The 14,508-nt window shown below is 40.9% G+C and overlaps 1 protein-coding gene across 1 annotated transcript in view; it reads left to right on the top strand.

Moving 5' to 3' along the window:
- POGLUT2 (protein O-glucosyltransferase 2) overlaps positions 1–14,508 on the top strand; it is a 70,916-nt gene that overhangs the window by 24,740 nt on the left and 31,668 nt on the right. The window contains exons 3-4 of the mRNA XM_075265343.1: positions 3,350–3,555; positions 11,477–11,554. Of these exons, the coding sequence (XP_075121444.1) occupies positions 3,350–3,555; positions 11,477–11,554 (284 nt within the window). The remainder of the gene's footprint in view (positions 1–3,349; positions 3,556–11,476; positions 11,555–14,508) is intronic.

Below are 14,508 nucleotides of genomic sequence, written 5' to 3'. Positions count from 1 at the left end.
AGTAGCAAGAAATGAGGGTATTTGTATTCCCAATATATTCTTTGAATTCCCAGTCAGACAATGGCACTGTATACCAGTAGTAAAAATTGTGGGTGCACGTAACCCCAATATATTCTTTGAATTCCCAGTCAGACACTGGCACTATATGGCAGTAGCAAGAAATGAGGGTATTTGTATTCCCAATATATTCTTTGAATTCCCAGTCAGACAATGGCACTGTATACCAGTAGTAAAAATTGTGGGTGCACGTAACCCCAATATATTCTTTGAATTCCCAGTCAGACACTGGCACTATATGGCAGTAGCAAGAAATGAGGGTATTTGTATTCCCAATATATTCTTTGAATTCCCAGTCAGACAATGGCACTGTATACCAGTAGTAAAAATTGTGGGTGCACGTAACCCCAATATATTCTTTGAATTCCCAGTCAGACACTGGCACTATATGGCAGTAGCAAGAAATGAGGGTATTTGTATTCCCAATATATTCTTTGAATTCCCAGTCAGACAATGGCACTGTATACCAGTAGTAAAAATTGTGGGTGCACGTAACCCCAATATATTCTTTGAATTCCCAGTCAGACACTGGCACTATATGGCAGTAGCAAGAAATGAGGGTATTTGTATTCCCAATATATTCTTTGAATTCCCAGTCAGACAATGGCACTGTATACCAGTAGTAAAAATTGTGGGTGCACGTAACCCCAATATATTCTTTGAATTCCCAGTCAGACACTGGCACTATATGGCAGTAGCAAGAAATGAGGGTATTTGTATTCCCAATATATTCTTTGAATTCCCAGTCAGACAATGGCACTGTATACCAGTAGTAAAAATTGTGGGTGCACGTAACCCCAATATATTCTTTGAATTCCCAGTCAGACACTGGCACTATATGGCAGTAGCAAGAAATGAGGGTATTTGTATTCCCAATATATTCTTTGAATTCCCAGTCAGACAATGGCACTGTATACCAGTAGTAAAAATTGTGGGTGCACGTAACCCCAATATATTCTTTGAATTACCAGTCAGACACTGGCACTATATGGCAGTAGCAAGAAATGAGGGTATTTGTATTCCCAATATATTCTTTGAATTCCCAGTCAGACAATGGCACTGTATACCAGTAGTAAAAATTGTGGGTGCACGTAACCCCAATATATTCTTTGAATTACCAGTCAGACACTGGCACTATATGGCAGTAGCAAGAAATGAGGGTATTTGTATTCCCAATATATTCTTTGAATTCCCAGTCAGACAATGGCACTGTATACCAGTAGTAAAAATTGTGGGTGCACGTAACCCCAATATATTCTTTGAATTACCAGTCAGACACTGGCACTATATGGCAGTAGCAAGAAATGAGGGTATTTGTATTCCCAATATATTCTTTGAATTCCCAGTCAGACAATGGCACTGTATACCAGTAGTAAAAATAGTGGGCGTATATAGCCCCAATTCTATTGCTAGGGGACTTGCAGGGTATTTCTGGGGTGAAGGTGGGGGGGCACACCGTTGGAACGGGTATCGGGGTATATATCGGGTATACGGGAATACACTGACAGTGTATTCCATTCAGGATCCTGGGAAAGCTGGGTTGCGGCGATTGAGCCCGTCAGTGCCACGTTACACTGACAAGCTTCTCCCTGGAATTTAGCTCTTACAAGAGCTGTTGGTTGTCTTCTCCTTCCTATCCTAGCCTGTCCCTGCCTACCCAGAATCTAAGCCCTAGCTAGCTGGACGGAAACCTCCGTCCTCGGTGAATTGCAAGCTCAGAATGACGCGAACCTGGGCGGCGCTGTTCTTTTAAATTAGAGGTCACATGTTTTCGGCAGCCAATGGGTTTTGCCTACTTTTCTCAACGTCACCGGTGTCGTAGTTCCTGTCCCACCTACCCTGCGCTGTTATTGGAGCAAAAAAGGCGCCAGGGAAGGTGGGAGGGGAATCGAGTAATGGCGCACTTTACCACGCGGTGTTCGATTCGATTCGAACATGCCGAACAGCCTAATATCCGATCGAACATGAGTTCGATAGAACACTGTTCGCTCATCTCTACTTTTCTCTGCATTTTTCGCCCTTTTCATGCAGAAACCGGGCCTATGGGGTATACGGGTAACCACTTTTTTAAGCATACTAGGTTTGCGTTTGGGGGGTCCCCAAGTTTAACCCCACAAGTGGAAACCTGAACGCAGGAGTGAACCTAGGGTATGCTAGAATGAAATATTTATGAAAATATAATGTAAAAAAAACATTACTATAAAGAGTTATGTAATGAAAATTAATTTACTAATTTTGTTTACCAAATTCAAGCGTAGTCCGTCATATGTTTGTATCAAATAAAATTTCACCATTGAACCCTATGCAAACAGAATAAATGAAATTGCCATATGAATGGCAAATACATGATTTAAATGTATCCTTTGGCCCCATGCACAGGACCATAATTTATTGCCATATATTCTCCACGATTACGGATCCATATATTGACCCATATATTGACCCATTCATTTCCATGTCCCCTATTCAAACATCTTTAGCTTTTACTGATGTGTGTCCAGGCTTGAGAAAAGAGCTGCAAAATATGGTGCAAAAACAATTCCTATCAGTTTTTGCAGCACTGGCGATTTATTAAAGTGTATGGGTCAGTGTGAGCCATGGAAAGCACATGGATGCCGCCTCCATCTTCTTCAGGAATGCCCTCTTCATGCGTCTTCCTCCAGCGGTGGCTTCAAACCTCTAGGGCTTGGCCTTAGGGCAAAGCTGACTGCTCATGCCTGCCAGCCACAAGAAAATGGCCGCTTACACAGTATTGAAAGCGGCCATTTTCTTGTGGCCGGGACATGCACAGTCGGCTTTGCCCTAGGCCCAAGACCTAGAAGTTTGAAGCCAGTGCCGGAGGAAGACGTGTGAAGAGGACGTTCCTGAAGAATATGGAGGCGGTGCTGGAGAGTTTTCTCGCAGCATTGGGGATGCCCCCAGTGCTGCAAAAGGACTCATTTGCATACAGATGAAAAACGGGATTTCTACCGAACAGCGGTGCAAGATAGACGTCTAAAGGTAGTAGAAGAATAGCCTTTCTTAATGCTATTCCTACGTGTGATCGAGAAAAAAAAAAGTGATTTTATTGATAGAATCCCTTTAAGTATTAATAGACCATCAATATTTGCTCAGTGGGCTCCCCACTGGTGGGACCCCTACCAGTCAGCAGAATGAAAAAGAATTAGGTGCAGTACCAGTCAGAGCCACAACCATATGATGTAAACATTAATAACAACGTTAAAATTCTAGAACACCACTTTTATGTGTTTAGCTTTATGTTGCACATTATGTTAAATGTATTTAATTTCAGGTCCAATATACAGTGAAGAATGTCATTGCCCTGAAGAAGACAGTGAAATCTGGTTAAGATATATGTCATGCAATGAATCCATTTCACAAATTGAACATGACCTCAAACATTTTCCTACGGTTGACCCGAACAAGATTGCAATAGAAATTCCAGAAAGATTTGGTGACCGTCAGAGCTTGTGTCATTACACCATCAAGGATAATAAGGTTTGTTCTGCGATTAAAGATATTATGTGTTATGGGGTTATTTTATGTCAGGAACATGAATCTTGTCTAATAGGATCTCTTTTTAATTTATTGATTCAGAATGGGTGTACAGTATAGCAGCTGCAGCTTGAGCTGATCATAGATTTAATATGAATGATCAGTTCTGATCATGTTTGAAAACTTTACATGAAGAAATGTTAATAATGGCTGATGACTGATGTCTGCCAAAAATATGGCATGATCAGACAATTACAGACACTATTATGTGCCATTGTTGTCACTATGGTGTCTGAATGTTGTTGATTTTAATTTTAGGCCAAATTGGTGTAGTTTAGATGAAAAGGGGCCTACAACTGCACCAAATTAACCAACTAATAGGCGGTATAAACTTGAAGCTTAATTAACCGGTTAAGGACCAGGCCCAAAAGTATGTTAAAGACCAGGCCTTTTTTTTCAAAACTGACATGTGTCACTTTAAATGGCAATAACTTTGAGACGCTTTAACATAGACAAGTGATTCTGAAATTGTTTTTTCGTAACACATTGTACTTCATGTCAATAGTAAATTTTGGTCGGTATGTTATGTCTTTGATTATTAAAAAATATGAAATTTGGCGAAAATTTCGAAAAAAATGCAGTTTTCAAACTTTGAAATTGCAAGTCTTCCAAATAGAGAGTCATACCAACCAAATTTTTTCATAAATCTAATTAACCATGTCTTTCATTTATGTTGCAATCAAATTTTAATCACTCTTTAAATTTTTTCAGATATTATAAGGCTTACAAGTCAAGCAGTAATTTTCCAAATTTTCAAGAATATTTCCAAAACACAATTTTCAAGGGACCAGTTCAGTTCAGAAGGGAACTTGAAAGGCCTCTGTAATAAAACCCCCCATAAGTCACCCCATTCTAAAAACTGCACTCCTGAAAGAATCCAAAACAGCAGGTAGAAAGTTTTTTAACCCTTTCAGCATTTCACAGCAATTAAAACAAAATGGAGGTCAAATTTACATTTTTCAATTTCTATCACTAATATATTCATTTAGCCCTAGAATTTACACATTTACTAAGGGTTAAAAGTGGAAATGCACCCCACATTTTGTTGCACAATTTCTCCCGAACACGACAATACCACATATGTGCTGTTACCCTAATGTACGGGCACACGGTCGCTCTCAGAACGGATGGAGCGCTAATTGGATTTTGTAGACCAGATTTTGATAAAATAGTTTGCAGGCACCATGTCCCATTTGCAGAGCTCCCAAGGTGCCAAAATAGTGGAAACCCCCAAAATGTGACCCCATTTTGGAAACTAGACCCTTCAAGGAATTTATCAAGGGGTATAGTGAGCTCTTTGACCCTACAGGTGTCTCACAGATTTTTTTACCATTGAGACGTGAAAATGAAAAATTACTTTTTTCGTAATAAAATGTTACTGTAGCCCCAAATTTTTCATCTTTACAAGGGGTTAAAGGAGAAACTGCACCCCATATTTTGTTACACAATTTCTCCCAAACACGACAATACCACATATGTGCTGTTACCCTAATGTACGGGCACACGGTCGCTCTCAGAACAGATGGAGCGCTAATTGGATTTTGTAGGCCAGATTTTGATAAAATAGTTTGCAGGCACCATGTCCCATTTGCAGAGCTCCCAAGGTGCCAAAATAGTGGAAACCCCCAAAATGTGACCCCATTTTGGAAACTAGACCCTTCAAGGAATTTATCAAGGGGTATAGTGAGCTCTTTGACCCTACAGGTGTCTCACAGATTTTTTTACCATTGAGACGTGAAAATGAAAAATTACTTTTTTCGTAATAAAATGTTACTGTAGCCCCAAATTTTTCATCTTTACAAGGGGTTAAAGGAGAAACTGCACCCCATATTTTGTTACACAATTTCTCCCGAACACGACAATACCACATATGTGCTGTTACCCTAATGTACGGGCACACGGTCGCTCTCAGAACAGATGGAGCGCTAATTGGATTTTGTAGGCCAGATTTTGATAAAATAGTTTGCAGGCACCATGTCCCATTTGCAGAGCTCCCAAGGTGCCAAAATAGTGGAAACCCCCAAAATGTGACCCCATTTTGGAAACTAGACCCTTCAAGGAATTTATCAAGGGGTATAGTGAGCACTTTGACTCTACAGGAGTTTCACAGAATTGGCCCAGCAAATTGGAAAATTACATTTTTTGCTATAAAATGTTGCTTTAACCCAAAATTTTGCATTTCCACAAGGGGTTAAAGGAGAAAATGCACCCCACAATTTGTTACGCATTTTCCCCCAACTACAGAAATGCCCCACATGTGGCTGTAAAGTGATGTATGGGTACACTGTAAGGTCCAGAGCAGAAAGAGCGCTGTTGGGATTTTGGCGGGCAAATTTAGCTGGAATATCTTTCAGGCACCATGTTGCATTTGGAGAGCCCTTGAAGTGCCAGAACAGTGGAAACCCCCCCCAAAATGACCCCATTTTGGAAACTAGACCCCTCAAGGAATTTATCAAGGGGTATAGTGAGCACTTTGACCCTACAGGAGTTTCACAGAATTGGCCCAGCAAATTGGAAAATGACATTTTTTGCTATAAAATGTTGTTTTAACCCCAAATTTTGCATTTCCACAAGGGGTTAAAGGAGAAATTGCACCCCACATTTTGTTACCCAATTCATCCCGAACGTGACAATACCCCATATGTGCTGGTAATCTAATGTACGAACGGATGGAGCGCTAATTGGATTTTGTAGGCCAGATTTTGCTAGAATAGTTTGCAGGCATCATGTCCCTTTTGCAGAGCCCCCAAAGTGCCAAAACAGTGGAAACCCCCAAAATATCACCCCATTTTGGAAACTAGACCCTTCAAGGAATTTATCAAGGGGTATATTGAGCACTTTGACCCTACAGTTGTTTCACAGAATTGGCCCAGCAAATGGGAAAATGACATTTTTTGCTATAAAATGTTGCTTTACCCCAAATTTTGCATTTCCAAAAGGGGTTAAAGGAGAAATTGCACCCCACATTTTGTTACCCAATTTCTCCCGAACGTGACAATACCCCATATGTGCTGGTACCCGAATGTACGGGCACACGGTCGCTCTCAGAACGGATGGAGCGCTAATTGGATTTTGTAGGCCAGATTTTGCTAGAATAGTTTGCAGGCATTCAATAAGTGCTTTAGCATCTTCTTAGAGTATCCAGATTTTTTGTGAAATGTTGAAAAAGATGCAAAAAATGTAATTAGTATTTTTGTTCCCCAATGTATTCATCTAGGGGTATAATTTAGGGAATTTAGAGTTTATAACAATAGGAATTTGCAGGTTTATGCAAAAAATGGGGCTTGGTGGCAACCACAAAATTAGAAGTGGAATATTTTCTGGGGAAGAGCTCTAATAATGAAGAACAGTGTGGTATCTCTCAAAACAAGAAATACACAGGCCTGGTTGTGAGGGGCATGAGGGACAAAAGTAACGGGTATCTCTGCGTCGCCCATTTTTGGCGCAGACACGGCATTTTTTTTGCACGTTAGCTCGTGTTGTTGTGGAGGGAATTAGACTGATAAAATGCCTTTCAGTTAGTCGTTTGACATTTTCAGACTGGGGGTTCTCTATGGGGTCCTGAGGGTCAAAAAGGAGGTTGTGAATTATTTTTTCCTGGAAATCCAGATATTTGTCGGTGCCTCCCTTCTTTTTATAAAGTAAAAAGGCATTGTGAATTCCAATTTGTATTAGGTAGATGGCCACTTTTTTGTACCAGGTTTTGGTTTTCCTTTTTATCAAATAGGGCTGTAAGATTTGATCACTTAAATCCACCCCCCCCATGTGTTTGTTATACTCGGACACACTTATTGGCTTATGCTTGTCTGCTGTGGCCCCTCTTTCCCTCACTGCCACTGTTCGTGTGGGGTGTATTGTGCTCAACACATATACATCTCTCCTATCTCTGTATTTCACCGCCAACAGCTCCTCACAAGAATAAGAACAGGACTCCCCCTTTTGTATGCCCTTCCCCACTAGCTGCTGCGGAAAACCAATTCGGTTTTTGCGCATGGTTCCACATGCTCCTGTGCTTGCACAATGCAAGTGTCTAAATAGGGCCACACCTGAATAGAAGTTGTCACAATACAAGTGGTACCCTTTGTGTAGCAGGGGCTGCATTATCTCCACCACTATTTTACTACTGATGGGAAAATTTGGGGGGCATCCTGGGGAATTAATTTTTTTATCTCGTCCCTCATATATTCTGAAGGCGGCAGTGTAGCCAGAACTGCTTTCGCAAAGCTTATATAGCTTTATGCCATATCTTGCCCGTTTGGAAGGGAGATATTGGCGAAAGCTCAGTCTGCCGTGAAAACTAAGGAGGGATTCGTCCACACTGACATTTTGCTCTGGGGTGTAATGTTGTAAAAAGGAGTGGTTCAAATAATTTATGAGGGGTCTCAGTTTGAATAACCGATCACGGTTTGGATCATTACTTGGGGGGGCCTGTGAATTATCACTGAAGTGAAGGAACCTCATTATTCGCTCATAGCGAAGCCTGGACATGACTGCCGAATATATTGGGGTTGACTGTGCGGGACTTTTTGACCAATATGATCTGATTGAGGGCTTTTTTACAATACCCATATTTAGGGTGAGGCCCCAAAATTTTTTCATTTCCACTAGATCTGTGGGTGTCCAATCTTTGGCATGGGCAGAGGAAGGTTTTTGGGTTATGTACTGGGTGGCATATAAATTCGTTTGAAGGACAATTTCATTGAGGAGGTCGTCGCTTATGAATAAACTAAAATAATTCATGTGGGTAAACTGGGAATCATCCACTGTTATGCCAGGAGATGCAGTAAATGGGTGGACTCTAGGGGCAAAAGATGGAGCAGGTGCCCACTGGAGGGAACGCACATCAATTAGTGGGAAAGTGTCACTGTCTGCTGCCGCACTGCTAGTTCCTGCACCTTCACCATCTGAAGAGTCAATGTCATCAGGGAGAACGTCCCCTGAAGACACATCGGAATTGACACTTATATTGTCATTTTCATTGTCTGCAAATGTTTCAGTGTCAGACGCATCTGATGCATCTGACCAAAGAATGGCGTATGCCTCCTCACTAGTATAAAACCTCCTCGCCATAATCGCTATACAGGGGACAGATATATATATATACCTATATGGCGGGTATATATATATATATATATATATATATATATATATATATTTTATACGGTAGATATATATATATGTATTTAGCTAGAGAGCTGATTACTGCGAGCCCTCTTTGACACTTTGGCTGACAATGTCTGTAAAGCGCCACAGAATATGTTAGCACTATACAGGGGACAGATATATATATATACCTATATGGCGGGTATATATATATATATATATATATATATTTTATACGGTAGATATATATATATATATGTATTTAGCTAGAGAGCTGATTACTGCGAGCCCTCTTTGACACTTTGGCTGACAATGTCTGTAAAGCGCCACAGAATATGTTAGCGCTATACAGGGGACAGATATATATATATACCTATATGGCGGGTATATATATATATATATATATATCTATATTTTATACGGTAGATATATATATATGTATTTAGCTAGAGAGCTGATTACTGCGAGCCCTCTTTGACACTTTGGCTGACAATGTCTGTAAAGCGCCACAGAATATGTTAGCACTATACAGGGGACAGATATATATATATACCTATATGGCGGGTATATATATATATATATATATATATATATATATATATATTTTATACGGTAGATATATATATATATGTATTTAGCTAGAGAGCTGATTACTGCGAGCCCTCTTTGACACTTTGGCTGACAATGTCTGTAAAGCGCCACAGAATATGTTAGCGCTATACAGGGGACAGATATATATATATACCTATATGGCGGGTATATATATATATATATATATATATATCTATATTTTATACGGTAGATATATATATATGTATTTAGCTAGAGAGCTGATTACTGCGAGCCCTCTGGCACAGTGGCTGTAAAGCGCCGCAGAATATGTTAGCGCTATACAGGGGACAGATATATATATATATACCTATATGGCGGGTATATATATATAGATATATCTCCCTATCTAGATCTGATATACAGAGATATATATATATATATTTATTTTTTTATATATATATATATATATATGATCTATGTATAAGGTGATATGGGGTGGGAATTAGGGGTTTTTGGGCAGTGGATGGGGTGATCGATGGGTTTTTGGGCAGTGGAAACAAAGTATAGTGCTTTGTGACAGCTGCTGCTCTAAAATATCGCTTCTTCTTCTCTTCTCCTCACAAAAGAAACTAAGTGTAAGAAGAAGAGGAGAAGGAGGAGACTTAGAAGCAGCCGTCACTACTGTAAATAGAACGGATCGCTGTGACTTGCTGTCACAGCGATCACATGACCGGGGACCAATCAGATCGGTCCCCGGCATGTTCACCAAGTCCCGCGCCGGTAGTGGGGGCGGGACTGTCGCCGGGGGGACGCGCGATCCCCTCTAAAATGGAGTATAAAGACCGGCCGTATTTTTACAATCGGCCGGTCTTTAGGTACCAGGATCACTGGCCGTAATTTTACGGCCAGCGGTCCTTAACCGGTTAAACTTTCAGACAACTTTTGATTTTTCTGGCAATTTTTTGTATCATTAATATATTTTGTAATATACGTTATTAACAAATTTTAGTTCCTTTCTGTGAAATCTTACATTTTTTTTTTCCGGTTTTCCCCTAGCTTTATTGAGAGCTGCCCCTTGCTTATTGTATACGCTATATGGAATTTGTGAACTGAAGAGAAAATGAGGGTGGGCAAGGTCAATTAAAATGGCTATTTCTTGGGCAGTATAAAAAGTGGAAATCTCTTTTTTCATATAGTACATAGTATGTAGTTTTATTTACAGAGATATTACTTGCTGAAAACACAGTTAGTATAAGTTGTTTTTTTTTTTTTTTTTAATGTGACTGTGGATTGTGTTATAGCAGGGCTATTTAGGGCACTACGTCTATAAGGACCTGTGGGTGGTTTAGGGTCCCAAATCGCCCTGACAGGTTCTTTTTAAAAAATAAAACAAATCATAGCTTCACTACGAATAGACACTTTGTCCATTTTGAATTTAGTGCCAATCATGGAATCAAATTCAAATGGCTAAAGGGCCGTTTTGTGGCGGGCCACCTGTGGCAGCTCCACTGTCCTTTCTTAAATTTGTTCAACCATTGTCACCAATGGTTTTTATTACTATCCCTGTACTATCACATCATATTGTCACAGCACAGGGATAGATCATAGTGGAATCACCGCCACTATTACCAGTGGAGGTGCATTATTACAGAAGAGCTGTTCATGCTATTGAATTCAATATTGAAAAGCAGCAGCGACTGTTCTGTGAATTGTCCATTTGAATTTAGCGCCTAAGCAAAGGGTCAAAGCATCTATTCACAATGGGGACACTGATTTTTTTTTTTTTTAACCACTGCTACCAATGTTATTTGCTATCCCTGTACTTTAACATTGTAGTGTCACAGCACAGGGATAGATCATAAAGGGACCACTGCTGCTATTACCAGTGGCGGGCCAGCTGTCACGAAAGAGCCACTGCCACTATTGAATTCAATAGCAACAGTGGTTCTCCTGCACTTAGTCCATTTGAACTTAGCGCCAAAGCAGGAACCGATTAAACTCAAATGGCTACAGGGCCAATTCATGGCGTGGCCTCCAGCGGCAGCTTCACTATATTTTTTTAAAACTTTTTCAACTACTGACACCAGTGTTTTTATTACAGTCATAGTGGGACAACTGCCGCCATAACCGTCATAAAACCACAAAAACCTTTTTATTATGACAGACACAAAAGCATCCTGATATAGACTTTCATTTTGATTTTTTTTAGATTTATATAAAAACATATGGGGAACATGTTGGCTTCAGGATCTTCATGGATTCCTTTCTTCTGTCCTTAACAAGTAAAGTAAGTAACTGACAAACCTTAAATATGCTGTTAATCTCATATTGTTATTATTATTGTTCATTTATATAGAACCATTAATTCCATGGTACTTTATATTTGAGGGTTTACATATGGTACCCAAAATATACAAAACAAATATAATACTAACAATGACCAACTGGTACAGTGGGATAGAGGGCCCTGCCCACAAGGGCTTACAATCTGAGAGAAGAGGGATGGAGACAGAAGGTAAGGGGAGAGACTGATCGGATGGTGATGTGGTGGCAGTAGTTATTGGAGGTTGTAGGCCTTCCTGAATAGGTGAGTCTTCAGGGCCTTCTTGAAGCCTGTGATTGTGGGGGTCAGTCTTATGTGTCTTGGTAATGAGTTCCAGAGTATGGGGGATGCACAGGAGAAATCTTGGAGACGGTTGTGTGAGGAGCGGATGAGAGCCAAGCAGAGTAGGAGGTCTTTGGAGGATCTGAGGTTGCATAAGGGCATGTAGTGGGAGATTAGCTCAGAGATATATGGAGGGGACAGGTTGTGGATGGCTTTGTAGGTCAGCGTTAGTATTTTGAACTCTATTGGCTGGGTAGATAAATATAACCAGAAATGAACAATCAATAAATGACACATGACAAATTACAATTTTTCATTAAAAAAAATAAAGCCACAACGGAAGTTTGTAGGGCCATCTTTAGCAGCGTTAACTTGAAGTAATCATTTTCAGTATGACTTTACCAGTTTTTCCATATCATTCAGAAGAAATTTTGGCTTCTCAAGGAATCTTTTTTCAGTTCATTTAGCTTTGTGGGCATTTGTATACACACAGCTAAATTTGAGGCGGATTCCAACTCAAAATCAGCTCCAAATTTCTCCTAAATCCACTCTCCATTCATTTCAATGGGAGGCAGACACTAAATTTTTCCTCTAGTTGTATTTTTTAGCTAGCAGAAAAAATAAGCATCATGCTCAATCCTCAAGTGGATTCCACCTGAAAACTCCCATTGAAGTGAATGGGAGGTAGAAAATATCTGCTGCAGAATTTGATGTGGGATTTCACACAGAATTAGGTCAAGTGGAAAAATTCAGTTTTAAATTCCTGAAGCTGAATATTTTTTTTTTTGCTAGGAAAATGTCCTCTGTAAACATACCCTTAAGGTCCCACTACAGAATTTCAGTTGGATTAAGGTCTGGAACCCATTTAACAAAGCTACTGTAAGGGAATTGCGATAGGAACAATTCCCCAGTAGCTGCTGGAAACCCTGGGAAAGGGGCACAAGAGACAGTGAGGCCTAAGCTGAAACCCCCCACTGTCCCTTCCTGCTTGCCTGGTCCTATCCTACGTAATAGGTGGCAACTTGAAGAGGGGCCCTTCCTATATATGTTAAACACAAAATGCAGACAAGACAAACAACAACAAAGGGAGGTCAGCAAGCCAAGAGTTCGGTAACAGTCGAGCAATGCAGTGTCAAAATCGATATCCAAAAGAGTAATCAATAGGGAAAGCCAGAGGTCAAGAATCAGAATACAAGCATAAACAGTGAGAAAAAAGCCAGCACGCACAAGGCAATAGCAAGCACCAATGTGAATGAGAGCCAAGAATAAATAGGGAGGAAGAACCCGCCCTGGAGTTGATAGGAGGCAGACAATCACAGGGTAAGGCTAAACTTAACTATTAGGGTCCCTTCACACTACGGATATGCTGCCTGATTCTGAACGTTAAAATACGGTCAGAATCAGCGCGTATAAAGCAGATCCCATTCATTTCAATGGGAGCCGGCATACGAGCACTCCCCTTTGAAATGAATGGGCTGCTTTTTACTCTACGAGCGCTCCCATTGAAGTGAATGGGAAGCGCTCACGGGTATGGCTCGCCGTGTGAAGGGGCCCGGCGCTCGGCTCAGTCCGAGCCGTACACGCGAGCGCTTCCCATTCACTTCAATGGGAGCGCTCGTACAGTAAAAAGTAGCCCATTCATTTCAATGGGGAGCGCTCGTATGCCGGCTCCCATTGAAATGAATGGGATCTGCTTTATACGCGCTGATTCTGACCATGTTTTAACGTTCAGAATCAGGCAGCGTATCCGTAGTGTGAAGGGGCCCTTAGAGGAGCAGAGGGAAAAGAAGGTGAAGGCAGATGGGTGTAGTGGAAAATCAATTACAGAGATTGCACAGTGTGAACATTGCTCAATGAAAAACACTAAGCAAAGAATAAAACTGGATACGCCTCCTGCGCCGCAGCGTGAGAGCAGAGGGTGGCGCAGAGACCAGAACAGGCAGAGACGTTACAGCTACTTAGATGTAGCTTTGCGTTTCTTTGCAATTTCTCTGGGCATTGCACGGTCTGAGCGTGGATTCACTTTGTTGGCATGTTCACTTCTGGGACGCATGTCATCTGTGTTGAATTTTTTTAACTTGTGAATAATCTTTTGCATTATAGAATGATGGACTTCTGATTGGAAATGGTCTTATAACCCTTCCCAGATTGATGGACAGTAGCAATTGCTTCTCTAAGATTATTGCTGCTGTCAGTCTTGGCATTGTTTTAATGCATGCCTGAATGCTCTACTGGTTAGGACCAGTGGTTCCCAAATTTTGGATTCCAAGCAGCTGAGGGTGAAGACTGCGAGGGTGATCGCGAGCCATCGGTAGTAATTAGGCTGTGCTGCAGACCTGATATGGGTGCTAATAAAGATCAGCAGTTGTATTAGCAGCAGAGTGATACACAGCCTTCAGTGGTGGCCCTGGGGAGGTGAGTAAAAATAACAAAGACTTATACTCGCTGCTCTTCGGCGTCTGGTGATGTTCTGACTTCCTTTTCAGGCCTCTTCTGGCTTCTTGTGATGTCGCTCTCCCTAAGGGTCTCCAGTTGGGTCTCAGTGTTCATATGGGCTTGCATGTCATAACACTAGGTCCTCGTGTCAACATGCCCCATATGACCACAGAGGTCTAGTCACAGGTATCAGTGGTGAT

Source organism: Leptodactylus fuscus, chromosome 2 (genome assembly GCF_031893055.1).
Source record: "Leptodactylus fuscus isolate aLepFus1 chromosome 2, aLepFus1.hap2, whole genome shotgun sequence".
Classification (NCBI taxonomy): Eukaryota; Metazoa; Chordata; class Amphibia; order Anura; family Leptodactylidae; genus Leptodactylus; species Leptodactylus fuscus.
This window is presented reverse-complemented; position numbering and strand designations above follow the sequence as displayed.